At 31.9% G+C, this 14,184-nt stretch overlaps 2 protein-coding genes and 1 pseudogene across 2 annotated transcripts; 2 read left to right on the top strand and 1 right to left on the bottom strand.

Annotated features, from left to right (window-relative positions):
• The first annotated feature begins 573 nt into the window (after positions 1-573).
• LOC110607831 lies at positions 574-4,445 on the top strand. The gene is made up of 3 exons (XM_021746993.2): positions 574-732; positions 3,023-3,535; positions 3,646-4,445. The coding sequence occupies exons 1-3, from the start codon at positions 663-665 to the stop codon at positions 4,182-4,184; spliced, it is 1,122 nt and encodes a 373-aa protein (XP_021602685.1). The 5' UTR covers positions 574-662; the 3' UTR covers positions 4,185-4,445.
• Positions 4,446-9,365: 4,920 nt separating this feature from the next.
• On the bottom strand, positions 9,366-11,798 carry LOC110607830 (stress-response A/B barrel domain-containing protein HS1). The gene is made up of 2 exons (XM_021746992.1): positions 11,580-11,798; positions 9,366-9,808 (listed from the first exon to the last, which is right to left on the bottom strand). The coding sequence occupies exons 1-2, from the start codon at positions 11,717-11,719 to the stop codon at positions 9,619-9,621; spliced, it is 330 nt and encodes a 109-aa protein (XP_021602684.1). The 5' UTR covers positions 11,720-11,798; the 3' UTR covers positions 9,366-9,618.
• Positions 10,423-11,118, top strand: LOC110607829 (annotated as a pseudogene).
• Positions 11,799-14,184: the final 2,386 nt, after the last annotated feature.

Consider the following 14,184-nt stretch of genomic DNA (forward strand, 5'->3'; position numbering starts at 1 on the left):
AAAATTTTAAATATTATATTTATATATAAATCCACTTTACTACCATATTTTAGATAAGGTTTATTATAATTTTAAATGACATGAAAAATTATTAATATTAATACAATTAAATTTATAAATTGCCCTTGTCAATTTAAAGAAATTAGAATTTATGGCTGAAAAATAAAATTTTGAATTATTAGGGTAGCCCATGCTCTGGCCAATTTTGTTCCATAATAATAATAATAATAAAGCCTCAAGTCATATAAACCTCTAGATAAATTAATTACCAATTAATGGAGTAATTTATACCCACTTAATTAGATGTTCAATGAAATTCAGTTTTATCCCTAAGAAAATAAATTAATTTCCTTTCTTTAATTTTCTTGCTTCCCAAGCATAACTTTAGGTTTCAATCAACAAATAATTCACAAATAATTGATCTATCTGCTTCATTGATTCATGAACATTGGCAAAGTAACGCAGAGAAAGAGGATCGTTCCAGTGGCATTCATGTAAATTAATCTCAAAATCAGTGTCTTTCTCGTAAGCTAAAGCACATAAAACCCAATGCTCGCCTGGAGACTGATCCCATGCACAAAACACATTTTCTCTCCCTCCCTCCCTCCCTCCCTCCCTCCCTCGCTCTCTCTCTCTCTCTCGCCGAGGCTTCAGCAGCCACAATGTACAGAGCCACCGTGCTGCTCCTTCTACTTTCCACCGCCTGTCACGTCGCTTTCTCGGTGACCGACGGTAAGCCTCGAAAATGTTTATCTAGTGATTTCTCTGCTCCATTAACCAATGCATCTCTCCCGTATCATTATACATTCTGCATACATATTTTTGAATTTCAGCAGCAAGAACTCAAGATTTTTATTAGAAGATTTCACATTTGAATTTCGGGGCAATAAGGTTGTTTAAGGAGAAAAACTATACATAATAAACAAGAAAGAAAATTTTGAATCCTCAAAAAGTCTAGTTAGCGCATCAATCAACCATATTTCTCTTTAGCAATGCTGTTAGAGAAAACTGCAAACGGTGACTGAATTAAAATTTGCACATCAAAAAGAATTGGATGAATATTTGATTTAATGGCTATTAAGCTCTTTCTTATTAAAGGATCCAGCTTATTATAGCTACGCTCAAGTATAAGTGTATTTAAATTTATTGTGTTCAGATTGTGGCTCTGTTTTTTCACAATGCCTAAGAAAATTTCTCCCCAGTTTTTTGGTTCTCCCCAGTGTTTTGGACTGTTGGATCTCTAACAATGCTAAGTAATAATACAGTATTGGTTAATTTTCTTTTTGGACCATTATATTAACTGTTCTCTGTCATTAAATTCCTGTTGTACCAACGATCAAATGATGCTTTTACTCCTCCTTTTTAGTAATAAATTCAAATGATAGCTAATTTATTTTTAGCATTTTCATCAATTTTCCCTCCTCTTTATTGGCTGTTCTTCTTTATTAAATATTACAGGAAGCATTTAATTACTGAAAGAAACAGAATAACATAAATTCTTCTGTTGTTGATTCATTTACTCTCCTCTCACCCTATCAGAAGAAAGATAAAGTAAATTTTGCCTTCCATCATAAATAGTGAATTGCATGCCCACATTTAAAAGTTGCTATTGAAAATTTGAAATGCCATCGCAGATGCATTTATGAAAGTGTCATTGATTATTGCAACATGCAGGTTTCCTTCCCAAACCTTCTGACACTGATCCAAGCTTTTAATCTAATTAGGGTGACTTTGTCATATCAATCTCAACTTGGTTACTGTACCTCTTTATTAGCATTTATTTTCATTTATGTGGTTGTTGGATGTCAGCTAGTAATACAAAAAGATCTAAAAATTTTATGCTCTTTTTTCTTTCAAAAAAAAAAAAAAAAAGAAAAAGTTTTATAGATACTTGATAGATCTTGAATTTAAATATTTAGTAAGTGAAAATTTTACATAATTTTTTTTTAAGTAGGGATTTAATAGTACGAAAGTTTAAATATAAATATATCTAAATATCTTTAACCACTTAACCAAATTAAGTTAGACAATTTTTTTTAAACATAAATAGTAATACTTTATTACCCAGACTTTTTCAATGCCAAGTTATCACTTGGTAGGGGTGGGCAGTATTCGGTTTAAATTAAAAAAATCGATCGAATCGAATCGATTTAAAAATTTAATTCGGTTTTTTATATATTTCGGTTCGGTTCGATTTTTAATTTCAAAAATTTTGGTTATTTTAGTTCGGTTAGATTTTGATCAGAAAAAAACTGAAAAAATCGAACCGAACTAATTAGTGATAATAATATATTTTTTCAATAATATAGAAAAATTAAATCATATTAAAATTAAAATATTTTAATTAAATTTTAAAATATTAAAAATAAAGTGTAAAAAATAAAAAAAAAATTATTAAAAATCGAAACCGATCAAATCGAACCGAATCGAACCGAATCAGATCTGTTCGGTTCGATTCGATTTCTGACTAAAATCAGTTCGATTCGATTTTCATAAATGCTAAAATTTTGATTTTCAGTTTATTCGGTTCGGTTCAGTTTTGAACCGAACCGACCGAATGCTCACCCCTACCACTTGGCATGTTAATGAAGTATTCTAAGTGAAGACGAAAAGATTTTTCGCCCATAAACAAATGCTTTTTGTAGGAAAAGAAAATTCACAAGGATCCAAAGCTTTTGAGATCTCACTCTTACCAATTCAATAAACTTCAAGTACAATTATGTCACCAAGTTTGTTTGAGGGTGAGGGAAGTGTGGAAGGACAATATATATATCACCCATCTCTTTTAATCACATGGGCTAACATGTGATAACACCAAAGCATTAATTTATGAATGATGACTTAGATTGGAAGGCTAATACAGTCTAGATTTGCTAGACATTTATTTAAGTATTAGAATTTGAAGAAATGAAGGGTAACCATGACCAATGAACGTCTCACATTAGCTTACTGCATCAAATTTGTTCCTAAATTCAACAAAGGATGATGCGTTTAACAGCTTAAATATTTATTTGAATCTCAGGTTTATTGCCCAATGGGGACTTCGAGTATGGCCCAAAGCCATCCCAAATGAAAGGAACAGTAGTAACAGCAAAGAATGCTATCCCTAACTGGGAAATTTCAGGCTACGTTGAGTACATAAAATCAGGCCAAAAACAAGGTGACATGCTACTAGTTGTACCTGGTGGAGCCTTTGCAGTTAGATTAGGCAATGAAGCATCCATCAAGCAGAAGATTAAGGTCACAAAAAACAGCTATTACTCAATAACTTTCAACGTGGCTCGTACCTGTGCTCAAGAGGAGAAGCTAAACTTATCTGTTTCACCAAATTCAGAACCAAATGATTGGGGAGTCCTGCCAATGCAAACAATGTACAGCAGCAATGGGTGGGATTCATATGCTTGGGCTTTCCAGGCTGATGCATCTGAAGTTGAGATCTCCATCCATAACCCAGGTGTGGAGGAGGATCCTGCCTGTGGCCCACTTATTGATTCTATTGCTCTAAAGTTTCTATCCAATCCAAAACGTACCAGAGGTAATCTTATTCACTTTTGTGATACCACAATTAAATTTCGCCAATTAAATTTAGTAAAGGTTCTTGATTGGTCACCATATGACTTATCTTGTTCTTCTAATTATTTGCAGGCAACTTGCTCAAGAATGGAAATTTTGAAGAGGGACCATATGTGTTCCCCAACACAGACTGGGGTGTCCTAATTCCACCCAAAATTGAAGATGATCACAGTCCTCTACCTGGCTGGATTATTGAATCTCTCAAGGCAGTAAAATACATAGACTCAGATCACTTTTGGGTCCCAGAAGGAAAACGAGCTATTGAACTTGTGGCAGGAAAAGAAAGCGCTCTTGCGCAAATAGTTAAAACCGTACCCGGAAAGACTTATGTCTTAACCTTCAGTGTGGGTGATTCTAACAATTCATGTGAAGGATCGATGGTGATCGAGGCATATGCAGGTAAGGATAAAATTGAAGTTCCTTATCAATCTAAGGGCAAAGGAGGGTTCAAGCGTGCCAGATTCCAGTTCAAGGCTGTGTCAACGCACACAAGGGTTATGTTCCTGAGCTCATTTTACACCATGAAAAGCGACAACTCTGGTTCTCTCTGCGGTCCTGTATTAGATGATATCAAGTTGCTTAGTGTTCGCACACCACGTCGGCTTCTGTAATCAGGTTAATTAGTTAGCTGCATTGCTTATGCAATTGTCATCTTTTCTCTAATTTGAGCCTAATTATGCTACTATTTTCAATATATCATATAAATAGGATTGTTGTCATAGGATGGAGATGGCTTGATATTTGTTTAGAATTAATGCCCCCCTTTATGTATCTATTGTGTTTTTTACATGAAGATTTGTCTGCTTCTGCCCTATTCATCATGCATTATATTGAGAATCCCTATTTAAGGGACTGAATGCTCTTCGGACTTCTGATCTATAGTCAAATTCAAGCTATGTTTGTCACTTTTTTGGATTTATAAACCACTTAATCTCAAGGAGACAATAACCAAATTCACTATTAATTTCGAGAAATTAGTATTGAATTTTCTAAACATTTAGTTTTTAAAATACTAGCCTTAGTATGCTAACAATGTAGATGGTTAAAACTGCTACTACAAGGTCTCGTGCATAGCTAAAGCAGAATGAATGGAAAAATCAAGTCTGCAGAAGTTTGTGAAATAAGCATAGCATCATAAATATTTGCAAAGAAATTCCATAAATATGCTTATGATACGAAACAATTAGTTTTGAATTTTACAACAGATTTGGTCTGACCCTAATTTTTGCTGCCGATATTCGATGGAGACCCACAGTAACTTTTCAGAAAGTGCATTTTGAGATACACGATTTTCAAAAGTGTGACAAGGGTTCGAGACAAATTTCACCGTTTAAAGAGGCAATTTTATATTTTATGATATTTTTATAATTTTACATATTAAGATTTTTTTATTATAAATAGTTTTTTTTTACAGATACTTTTTTCAATTTTTCAAGAATTTCAATAAAACTTTTTTTTCCTTTTATTATTTTGTTTTAACTAAAACGTTATTAGTTAAAACTCCTGACGGAATTTAATCAGTCCTATATCAGCTTCACTTACGGAAAAATCCACTTGTTTAAATAAGATCAACCCCTTAATATATACTTATGTGCATAAGGAGAGGAAATATTTATTTAGACTCGATTCACCGTGGACCAAAAGACTCAATTCACCGTGGACCCAGACACACAGACAAGTGGATTCCTCGTGAAAAAAAAAATTCACTTTAATGTATGAAATAGGACTGATTAGACTCCCTCATAAATTTTAACTAATAACATTTGAGTAAGATAAAATTTAGAAAACGAAAGGCTAGAAATCAAAATCTCTTATTGAATTCTCGAAAGTTGAAAAATGTCTCAAATAACTAAGAAAATGGTTATTTATAATAGCAAAACCCTAATATGAAAAATTATGAAAAAATCTTTAAAAAATAATAAAAATATAAAATTGACCTCTTAAACGATGGAATTTTCGCCTCGAACTTTGTGATAAGCGTGTAGCCCTTGCCATATTTTTGAAAGTCATGCGTCTCGGATTTCTTTTTCGAAAAGCTATTTTGGGCCTCTAACGGTCGTCAGTAGCAAAAGTTATGTCCGGTTTAAGTCTGCTATAAAATTTAAGACTAATTGATTTATATCATTCCCTTCTACTTGTAAAGAACTCGACCTCGAGTTGTCATCAGTAGAATAATACTGAAATAGATCCACTATGTTAAACGTTTTGAAAATATTCATATAATCTGGGAGGTCAAGAACATAGGTATTATCATTAATCTTTTGCATAATTCGGAATGGACCAATCTTTTTTGGGTCAAACTTTTTTTGTCCTCCACCACATTTTTTGCGCAAATACACCATAACTTGATCACCGATATTGAAGGACTTGAAACGCCTATGTTTATCAGCTGCAGTTTTATACTTGTCATCGGCTTCCGTAAGACATTGTTGTACCTGTTTGAAAACTTCCACATGCTGATTTGCTAAGTTGTTTGCTGCAATACTGTTATGAAAACCTATAGGAAGGGCAATAAGGTCAACTGTATGCATAGAAATTTTTCTGTACATAACTGTAAAGGGTGACATCTTTGTAGAGCAGTGGACAGAATTGTTGTAAGCAAATTCTGCTTGAGTAAGAGCAAAATCCCAAGCAGTTTTCTTATCACTGCAGATGCAACGTAAAAGATTGTCAAGAGTGTGGTTCACTACTTCAGTATGGTCATCAATTTGGGGATAGGCAGCACTACTGTATCAAAATTCAGTCTCAAAAAGCTTCCATAAAGTCATTCAAAAGTGAGTTAGAAACTTCATATCTCTGTCAGAAGTAATGGTCTTAAGAATGCCATGTAAACAAACAACCTCCTAGAAAAACAGTTTGACAATATGAGAAGCATCATTAATTTTTTTGTAAGAAATGAAATGCGTCATTTTGGAGAACCTGTCAACAACAACAAAAATGGAATTAGATCCACGTTGAGTACGTGGAAGGCCAAGAACAAAATCAATAGACGAGTCCTCCCAAGGATATTCTGGAACAGGCAATAGGGTGTATAAGCCCGTATTCTGCGAATGACCCTTCTGAGTTTGACAAAGTGGGCATTTCTGGACCATCCGACCTGTATCCTTTTTTAATTGTGGCCAATAAAAACACTCCTCTAAACCAGTAATAGTCTTATCACGCTCTAAATGACTACTCAAACCTCCTCCATGGACCTCTTGAATCAATTTTTCTCGCAGACAAGAGCAAGGAATGCATAACATATTTTCTTTAAAAAGAAAGCCATCATATATCAAGAACCCATTATTAGGCTGGCAAGCATAGACCTTCGCCCATATATTAGCAAAATCATCATCTGCAGTATACAAATCCTTCAAAAATTTAAAATCCACAACCTCCTGACTAACTGTAATCAACAAAGCAGCCCTCCTACTCAAAGCGTCTGCTACCTTATTACTATGGTCAACCTTATATTTTATGGCATAATGAAAAGGTCCAAAATAAGTTGTCCATCGAGTATGTATCTTATTCACATGTTTTTTAGTCTTAAAGTGAATCAAAAATTGATAATCTGTGTAAATAATAAACTTCCGCCCCATCACATATTGTTCTCAAGTTTTAAAGGGCTGGAATACTGCATATAATTCTAACTCATAAGTAAACTATTTCTTCCTAGCATCATTCAATTTCTCACTGAAGAAGGTAATAGGCCTATTAGACTACGATAATACACCGTCAATCACAACTCCACAAGCATCACATTCAACCTCAAATAGTTTATCAAAATCAGGTAGAGCAATAGTAGGGGCAGAAATAAGCTTATCTTTTTAATCTCTTCGAAACTCTTGTTGGCAGTGTCAGTCCAAGTAAATTTTTGCACTCTCTCTTTCTTCAAACAGTCTGTGACAGGGGCAATAATGCTGCTGAAATTTTTAATAAACCGTCGATAGAAAGTAGCAAGTACATAAAAGCTGCGAACTTCTAAAATAATTTTAGGAATGGGCCAGTTCTGTATTGTTTTTACCTTCTTCTCATCAGCATGTATCCCTTCTGTACTAACAACAAATCCAAAAAACAGAATGTGCTCCGTCATTTAGATGCATTTTTTAAAATTAATAACTAGCTCACTTTCTTGCAATGTTGTCATGACTTGACGAATGTGCTATAAATGTTCTTCGCTTCGACTAAAAATCAAGATGTTATCAAAATAACAATCACGAATTTGCATAAGAAATTATGCAAAACCTAGTTTATAAGTCACATAAACGTGCTAGGTGCATTCGTCAAACCAAACAGTATAACCAGCCATTCGTACAAACCTTCCTTAATTTTGAATGTTGACTTCCATTCATCCCCCTCCTTAATATGAACTTAGTGGTAGCCACTTTTAAGGTCGATCTTAGAGAAGACTTTAGACTTTGATAACTAATCCAACATGTCATCCAACCGAGAAATAGAAAATCGATACTGAACCATAATTTTGTTGATGGCTCTGCTATCCACGTACATTCTCCAAGTTTCATCTTTCTTTAGAACCAATAAGGCAGTGACTCCGCAGGGGCTAATGCTCTTCCAAATATACCCCTTTTTCAATAACTCTTCAACCAATTCTTAGAGGATTTCGCTCTCCTTTGGACTCACCTTGTAATAAGGCAAATTCAATAATTTTGATCTAGAAATGAGATCAATCTGATGTTGAATATCTCGTAAAAGGTGAAAGCTTTGACGGTTCCTCCACTATCTTATGAAACTCCTTCAACAGCTCTTTGACGGGAGGTGGTAAAGACGATGCAAACTACTTCAACAGCTTTTTGACGGGAGGTGGTAAAGATGGTGCATCCTCCACTGCACCTTTTACTCTCACTAATAAAGCCAGTGTGACTCTAGATTTCTCATCTGCGTCTGATAGCTTTTGTATTCCCATAGAAACAGCAACAGCAGTTTTTCCTTCCACTTTCGAATGTTTCGCAGAATCAGAAAGCAAAATGTAATCTTCTTCTGGTTCAAAGTAAATATGTATAAATTCTTCTTCTCCTTATGCAATGCATCAACATTAAACTGTTGAGGACGACTTAACAAAATTGTAAAGCAATCTATATCCACAAAAAAATAATAAAAATACAAAATTGACCCCTTAAACGATAGAATTTTCGCCTTATATTTTGTGACCAAACCTACGACCTTCGACCTTCGTTACATTTTTAAAAGTCGCGCGTCTCAAAATTCCTTTTTCGAAAAGTTATCGTTAACCTCCAACAAACGTCGGCAGCAGAAATTATACCCAATCCAAGTCTGCTTTAAAGTCTAAGGCTAATTACTCCGCATCAATGTATACATTAAGTTCATGGTGAATTGAATCCACTAAAAATTTTCTGAGTGGAGATTTGATATTAGATATATATCTAGGATCATAACTAGGGTATTAGATATATATCTAGGATCATGTAACTAGTTATGATGCAGTTACTTGAATCTGAATTTTTGAGCAATGAAAAATGCCAGCCGCGCCTTGCAAATTATGGGTTGCATTTATTTGTTGCCATAGCACCGTGGAAGAATTCATCAATGAGTAGCAAATCTGTTTAAACTTGAATAAACTTGCAGGAATATAGCATTTTTATGAATATCTGTCCGCATTCAACACATCAGGTTATTAGAAATGTTTAGAGAAAGGACGGCAAAATCATATGCGTCAATGAACTGCCTAATGAACACCTTAAACAATTTCATTAATTATATTGATTATCAGTTTCTACTCGGTGTGTTTTGCAACTTTCTCCAAGCAAATATAATGGCAGTAAATACACAAGAAATGGGTTCCATAATCTAAGTATTCGACCATTTTCAAACAAAAGAGTTCTTCGATTACGAACTATACCAGCCGATACAACAATCCCATTTAACATAACATTAAGAAACACTAACATGCAGTTAAAATTGGTGGGAGTTCAGCACCAACAACACAAACTCCTTATTCCGCGTGCAATTCCATATGCAATCAACAGCAAATTTACATTTGAAGATAAAATTAGCAAGATGATAGATAATGTCCATTACCCTCAAAGTTTAGAGGCGAACAGTAGTAGGCTTGTAATCAATCACAACAACTTTCTCCAAAGCAGGTAAGAACAAATTGGCAAAATCAACATGTGCAGGATGAGATATATACTCTGCAACTCCTTCAGTACTCTCAAAGGTAGATTCAAAGACGTGAGTGAAACCTTGATGCAGGTTCTCAATACTCACATCAGTACCCCTGTCACATGATATTAAAAATTTTCAATGGTAGAAAATGTTAGATATGTGAAGTTGCAATAATCAAAGTTCTTCATACAACAGAATCACCATTATTTTTCTGGGTCTCATATTGCAAGAAAGATGTACATGACATGCATGAGCCCACAAAAATAAAAAAGAGTGGCAAATCTCTCAAATCAACTTTCATCAGTTATAAAGGGATCATTTCAGCTAAAAGTACATGTCAGAGCATGAAATATCTATACATTTCATTCTTTTCACAGTATCAAGAGTCCAAATTACATTATTTTCCACTATATTTTCCTTCTTTTCTTAAAATAATAATAAGTATTATTAGGATAAATTATAATTTAGTACCCGAATTTTAATATAATTAACGGATCAGTCCTTTTATTTTCAAAATCCAACACTTAAAATTCCTGAATTTTACAACTATCAAATTAAAAGTCCTATTAATTAAATTTGTTGGGTCAACAAAAAAATCATAGTTAATGGTAAGAGACAACTCTTTATACTTAAAATACCCTCCTCTTCAACATCTATCCCAACCCACAACTTCCTATATTTATTGTTGTCTCTCTCTCTACACAAATCCACTATCACGACAGACTAAAGCACAAACCCTGTAATCATGAAGCGAAAGCCACCACATCCACTACACCGGATAGCTGAAACACCAACTCACAATCTCCTGTTAAGGCAATGGCTCAAAGAAGAGGAGCTAATTCTAAAGATCAATTTTAGAGAGATCCAAATGGATTCAACCCATAAAGCTATCACACAGCTCTATATCTTCTTCATTCTATTTCACTCCATTACCTTGCTCCTCTTTGCAATCCTCCTCCAGAGACCCACGTGAAAGTGAGTCCTCCTGCAAAAGATCATGGATCTCGTTATTGTGTTCTCTTTTATATCTTTTAGGTATAACCTAGATTATATAGAACTCCACTAGGAGTTGTTGGAGAGAGAGAAAGAGGATGGGGAATTGGTGTCTAAGTGCGTAGAAGAACATAAAAAAAGAGAGGAGTGAAATTTGATCTTTTGAAAGAAGTTGATGCACTGAGGAAGCCAAGAGTTTGCTAGGGGAAACGAAGGTAGTAAGAAGTGGTCTGCAAGGGATTTTGTGTGTGAGAGTATTTTCTTTAGAGATTTATAACTTAATTAGGGGTATTATGGTCATTTCAAATTTTACTAACAACAATTTTAACATAAAGACTTTCTTGTAAAGTTTAGGAATTTAAATATTTGATTCCAAAAATATAAGGAGTAATATGTTAATTATGGCTAAAACTCAGTAAACAAAGTATAATTTACCTAATAATTATCTCATATCTGTCCTTTCAAGTTGTGCCAAAGAATGGTTAAGGCTAAAAAGCAAAAAATTATCCTTTTGTCAAACAGGTTAATGCTGCAGGAAAAAGACGCCATGTGGTCCTTGTCCTTCAAGATGTCAAAATGGATAAATTGGTCCAGATCATGTCATGGTTGTTTACTTATTTCTCTCACACTTCAAACGACAGGTCGTTGAAAGAAAGTAGACAACAGGTCAACTTTGCCATGAATTGGAGGGGAAAGAAAGGCAGTTATCTATAGCTAAATCTTGAACTTAGAATCAGATCAAGACAATCGAGAGAGATACTGGAACATCAAAACAAAAAATCCACTGTACTAATCTAAAAAACTCCGATTAAAGTTATACAAGTGCTAGATTGCTAATAGAATCACACCAGTAAACAAATTTGAATTCAGAAAAGAGAGCGAGGTGTTACCAGTGGAAAGCTTTCATGGGTTCGATAAGATTGACGAGATTGGCATACCCCTTGATGAGTTTCTCGATTTCATCAGATGAAATTCCTTCTTTGAACTTCGCTAGCAAGACGTGCTTTACAACTCCCTTCGCTTCCTCCATTGTCTTTCTCCGATTTCTCACCGTCTGTGCCGAGTTTTCACTTTTGGGATGTATTTATTCATCTGATTCGTATTCAGTGTACGACTTCAATGAGCACTTAATTAATAATTATTGACAATAACGACGTCGCTTTACGGTCATAATCCTAGGTTTTTAAGCACGATATATCTAATTATATACTTGAAAATTATGAACTTTACTTTGAAAAGTTGACAGAGGGAGGGGGATGAGAAATTTTCAAGGGAAAAAAAGTGAAAATCTGTTCCATTTACAGTAGGATTTTTTGTTTAATAAGGATCTTAGTTTACTTGCACTTTTTAAGGCATCTGAATTTATAATATTTTATAAAGGAAAAATTTTCAATGGCAATTTTATAAAAGAAAAATTAAATATTGCATCTTTAAATTTTTGAAAATAAATTTAATTAAATTTTAATATTTTCACTTAAGAGTTAAATAAATTTAATTTAAAATTTTGAATTAATAAGTATCTGTATTTTTATTAAAAGTGAAATAAGTTTTAATTTAATATAATATTATTTTTTAAAATAATAAAATATTATTTTTATAATTTAAAATATTAAAAATTTAGTATTTTAATTATCATAAAAATTTTAAAAAATATATAAATATAATAAATAATTTTTAAAATTATAAAAATAAAGTTTTATCATATAAAAAAATAATTTTATTATTAAAAGAATAATATTATATTAGATAATGGCCTATTTAACTCTTAAATAACAGTACAGTAATTTAATTAACTCAAAATTTTAAATTAGACTTGTTTCGCTCTTGAATAAAAATATAGGTTTAATTAAACTTATATCTTTAAATGTTTTTAAACATTCACAGGTTGCTTGTTATTATAAAATTATTTAATTAAAACACTAATATATTTATAAAATGTAGTTTTCTTGCATAAATTATATTTTAAATTTTAAATTTTAATATAATTAATGGATCAGTTTTTATATTTTTAAAATCGGACACTTAAATTTATATACAATTAATCCGTCTATATTAGAGATTTTTTTATCTATAATTTTGTTGATCAATGAAAAAATAAATATTTTAAATAATTAAAATGCCCTTATAAATATTTAAATTTTTTCAACATAAATGAAAATTTTTATATTGTATAAATTACACTTTAATATTTAAATTTTAGTATAATTAATGAATCAATTTTTATATTTTTAAAATTGAATCCTTAAATTTCTCAATATTTAATGGGTCTAAAATTAAAATTTTTTATAAACATTAGTTCAAAACTAATGAATGATCAAATTTTTGAAAGCACAACTTTCTAAATACTATTTATAAAAGTTTTCAACTTACTTAAATGTTAATTGATACCATTTAAAAATAACAAGAATTATAAATATTTTTTGAAAATTTTAAAATTATATGTATTGAAATATTTTAATAAATAAAAATTAAAAAATAAAAAGTATTAAAAATTAGTTACATAAAATATTATAGACAAAAATTAATGAAAATTTAAGTGTTTTTTTAAATAAAAAATAAAGAATTAAAATGTTTAAATTATAATAGATGAAAATGAACCGATTATAGAATAATTTAAATGTATAATTTTAAATTTTAAGAATTATTTATTTAAAAAAAATTCCACAATTTTAACCGCAAAAAATAAACATAAAAACCTCTAATTTTAATCGACTAATTATATAAGAGTTTAAGTATTTAATTTTTAAAATACAGACTATTTTTTTTATTTTTTTAAAATAAAACTATTGATTATATTAATAAAATTCCATCAAATAAAAAGAGATATCATTCTAAATAAAGAGACAATTATGCCTAATAGATTCTCTGGCCAAAATATGAGTAGTTAGAGTAACATTGCGACGAACCCATCTAACAGAAAGAGTCTAACAAAGATTTACCATCATTTAAAATTCAACACTTGCATAAGATAATTTGACAAAAATGCTCCTCATTCTTTCTTAACTCTCAAGTATAAATCATTAAAGTCTCTTGAAAAAAATTATGAAAGAGAGTTTCTACGAGATAAAATTCGAATAAGGTTTCAAGACCGACATTGTCATTGCGATTTCAGAAACCCATAATAACCAGTAAACCTCCATTGAACATTACTTCGAATCAATAAAATTTGAAGAAAAGCCAACTCAAACAGATACATAACTCTTCCACATTAACGAAATACCTCATCTCAATCCTTGTCTATTAACCGAGAAGCAATCATCAAAATGTAAAAAAATTACGAAAAAATTTTATACGAGAACTAAGAGTTTTTGTTTTCATCAAAAATAAAATGTTCAGCTTGTAACTAGTAATCAAATCTTTCAATGCATTAACTGTCCGAGGATTACCGAGTCCTCGGCAGTTCCAATACAGGACAATCATTGTTTTCGACTATCATGACTTTTAACGGGATGAGCCGCTTCACTATTCTCTATTAAATTAACATTCACAGGGTGT

This window comes from Manihot esculenta, chromosome 11 (genome assembly GCF_001659605.2).
Source record: "Manihot esculenta cultivar AM560-2 chromosome 11, M.esculenta_v8, whole genome shotgun sequence".
In the NCBI taxonomy this organism is placed as follows: Eukaryota; Viridiplantae; Streptophyta; class Magnoliopsida; order Malpighiales; family Euphorbiaceae; genus Manihot; species Manihot esculenta.

What these genes read in the sequence shown, in the direction of transcription:
- LOC110607831 (XM_021746993.2), top strand. Translation starts at nt 663, where the DNA reads ATGTACAGAGCCACCGTGCTGCTCCTTCTACTTTCCACCGCCTGTCAC. An exon ending in CGCTTTCTCGGTGACCGACG is followed by an intron (nt 733 to 3,022) that starts GTAAGCCTCGAA and finishes TTTGAATCTCAG; the next exon opens with GTTTATTGCCCAATGGGGAC. An exon ending in CAATCCAAAACGTACCAGAG is followed by an intron (nt 3,536 to 3,645) that starts GTAATCTTATTC and finishes AATTATTTGCAG; the next exon opens with GCAACTTGCTCAAGAATGGA.
- LOC110607830 (XM_021746992.1), bottom strand. Translation starts at nt 11,719, where the DNA reads ATGGAGGAAGCGAAGGGAGTTGTAAAGCACGTCTTGCTAGCGAAGTTC. An exon ending in CCCATGAAAGCTTTCCACTG is followed by an intron (nt 9,809 to 11,579) that starts GTAACACCTCGC and finishes ATCATGTGACAG; the next exon opens with GGGTACTGATGTGAGTATTG.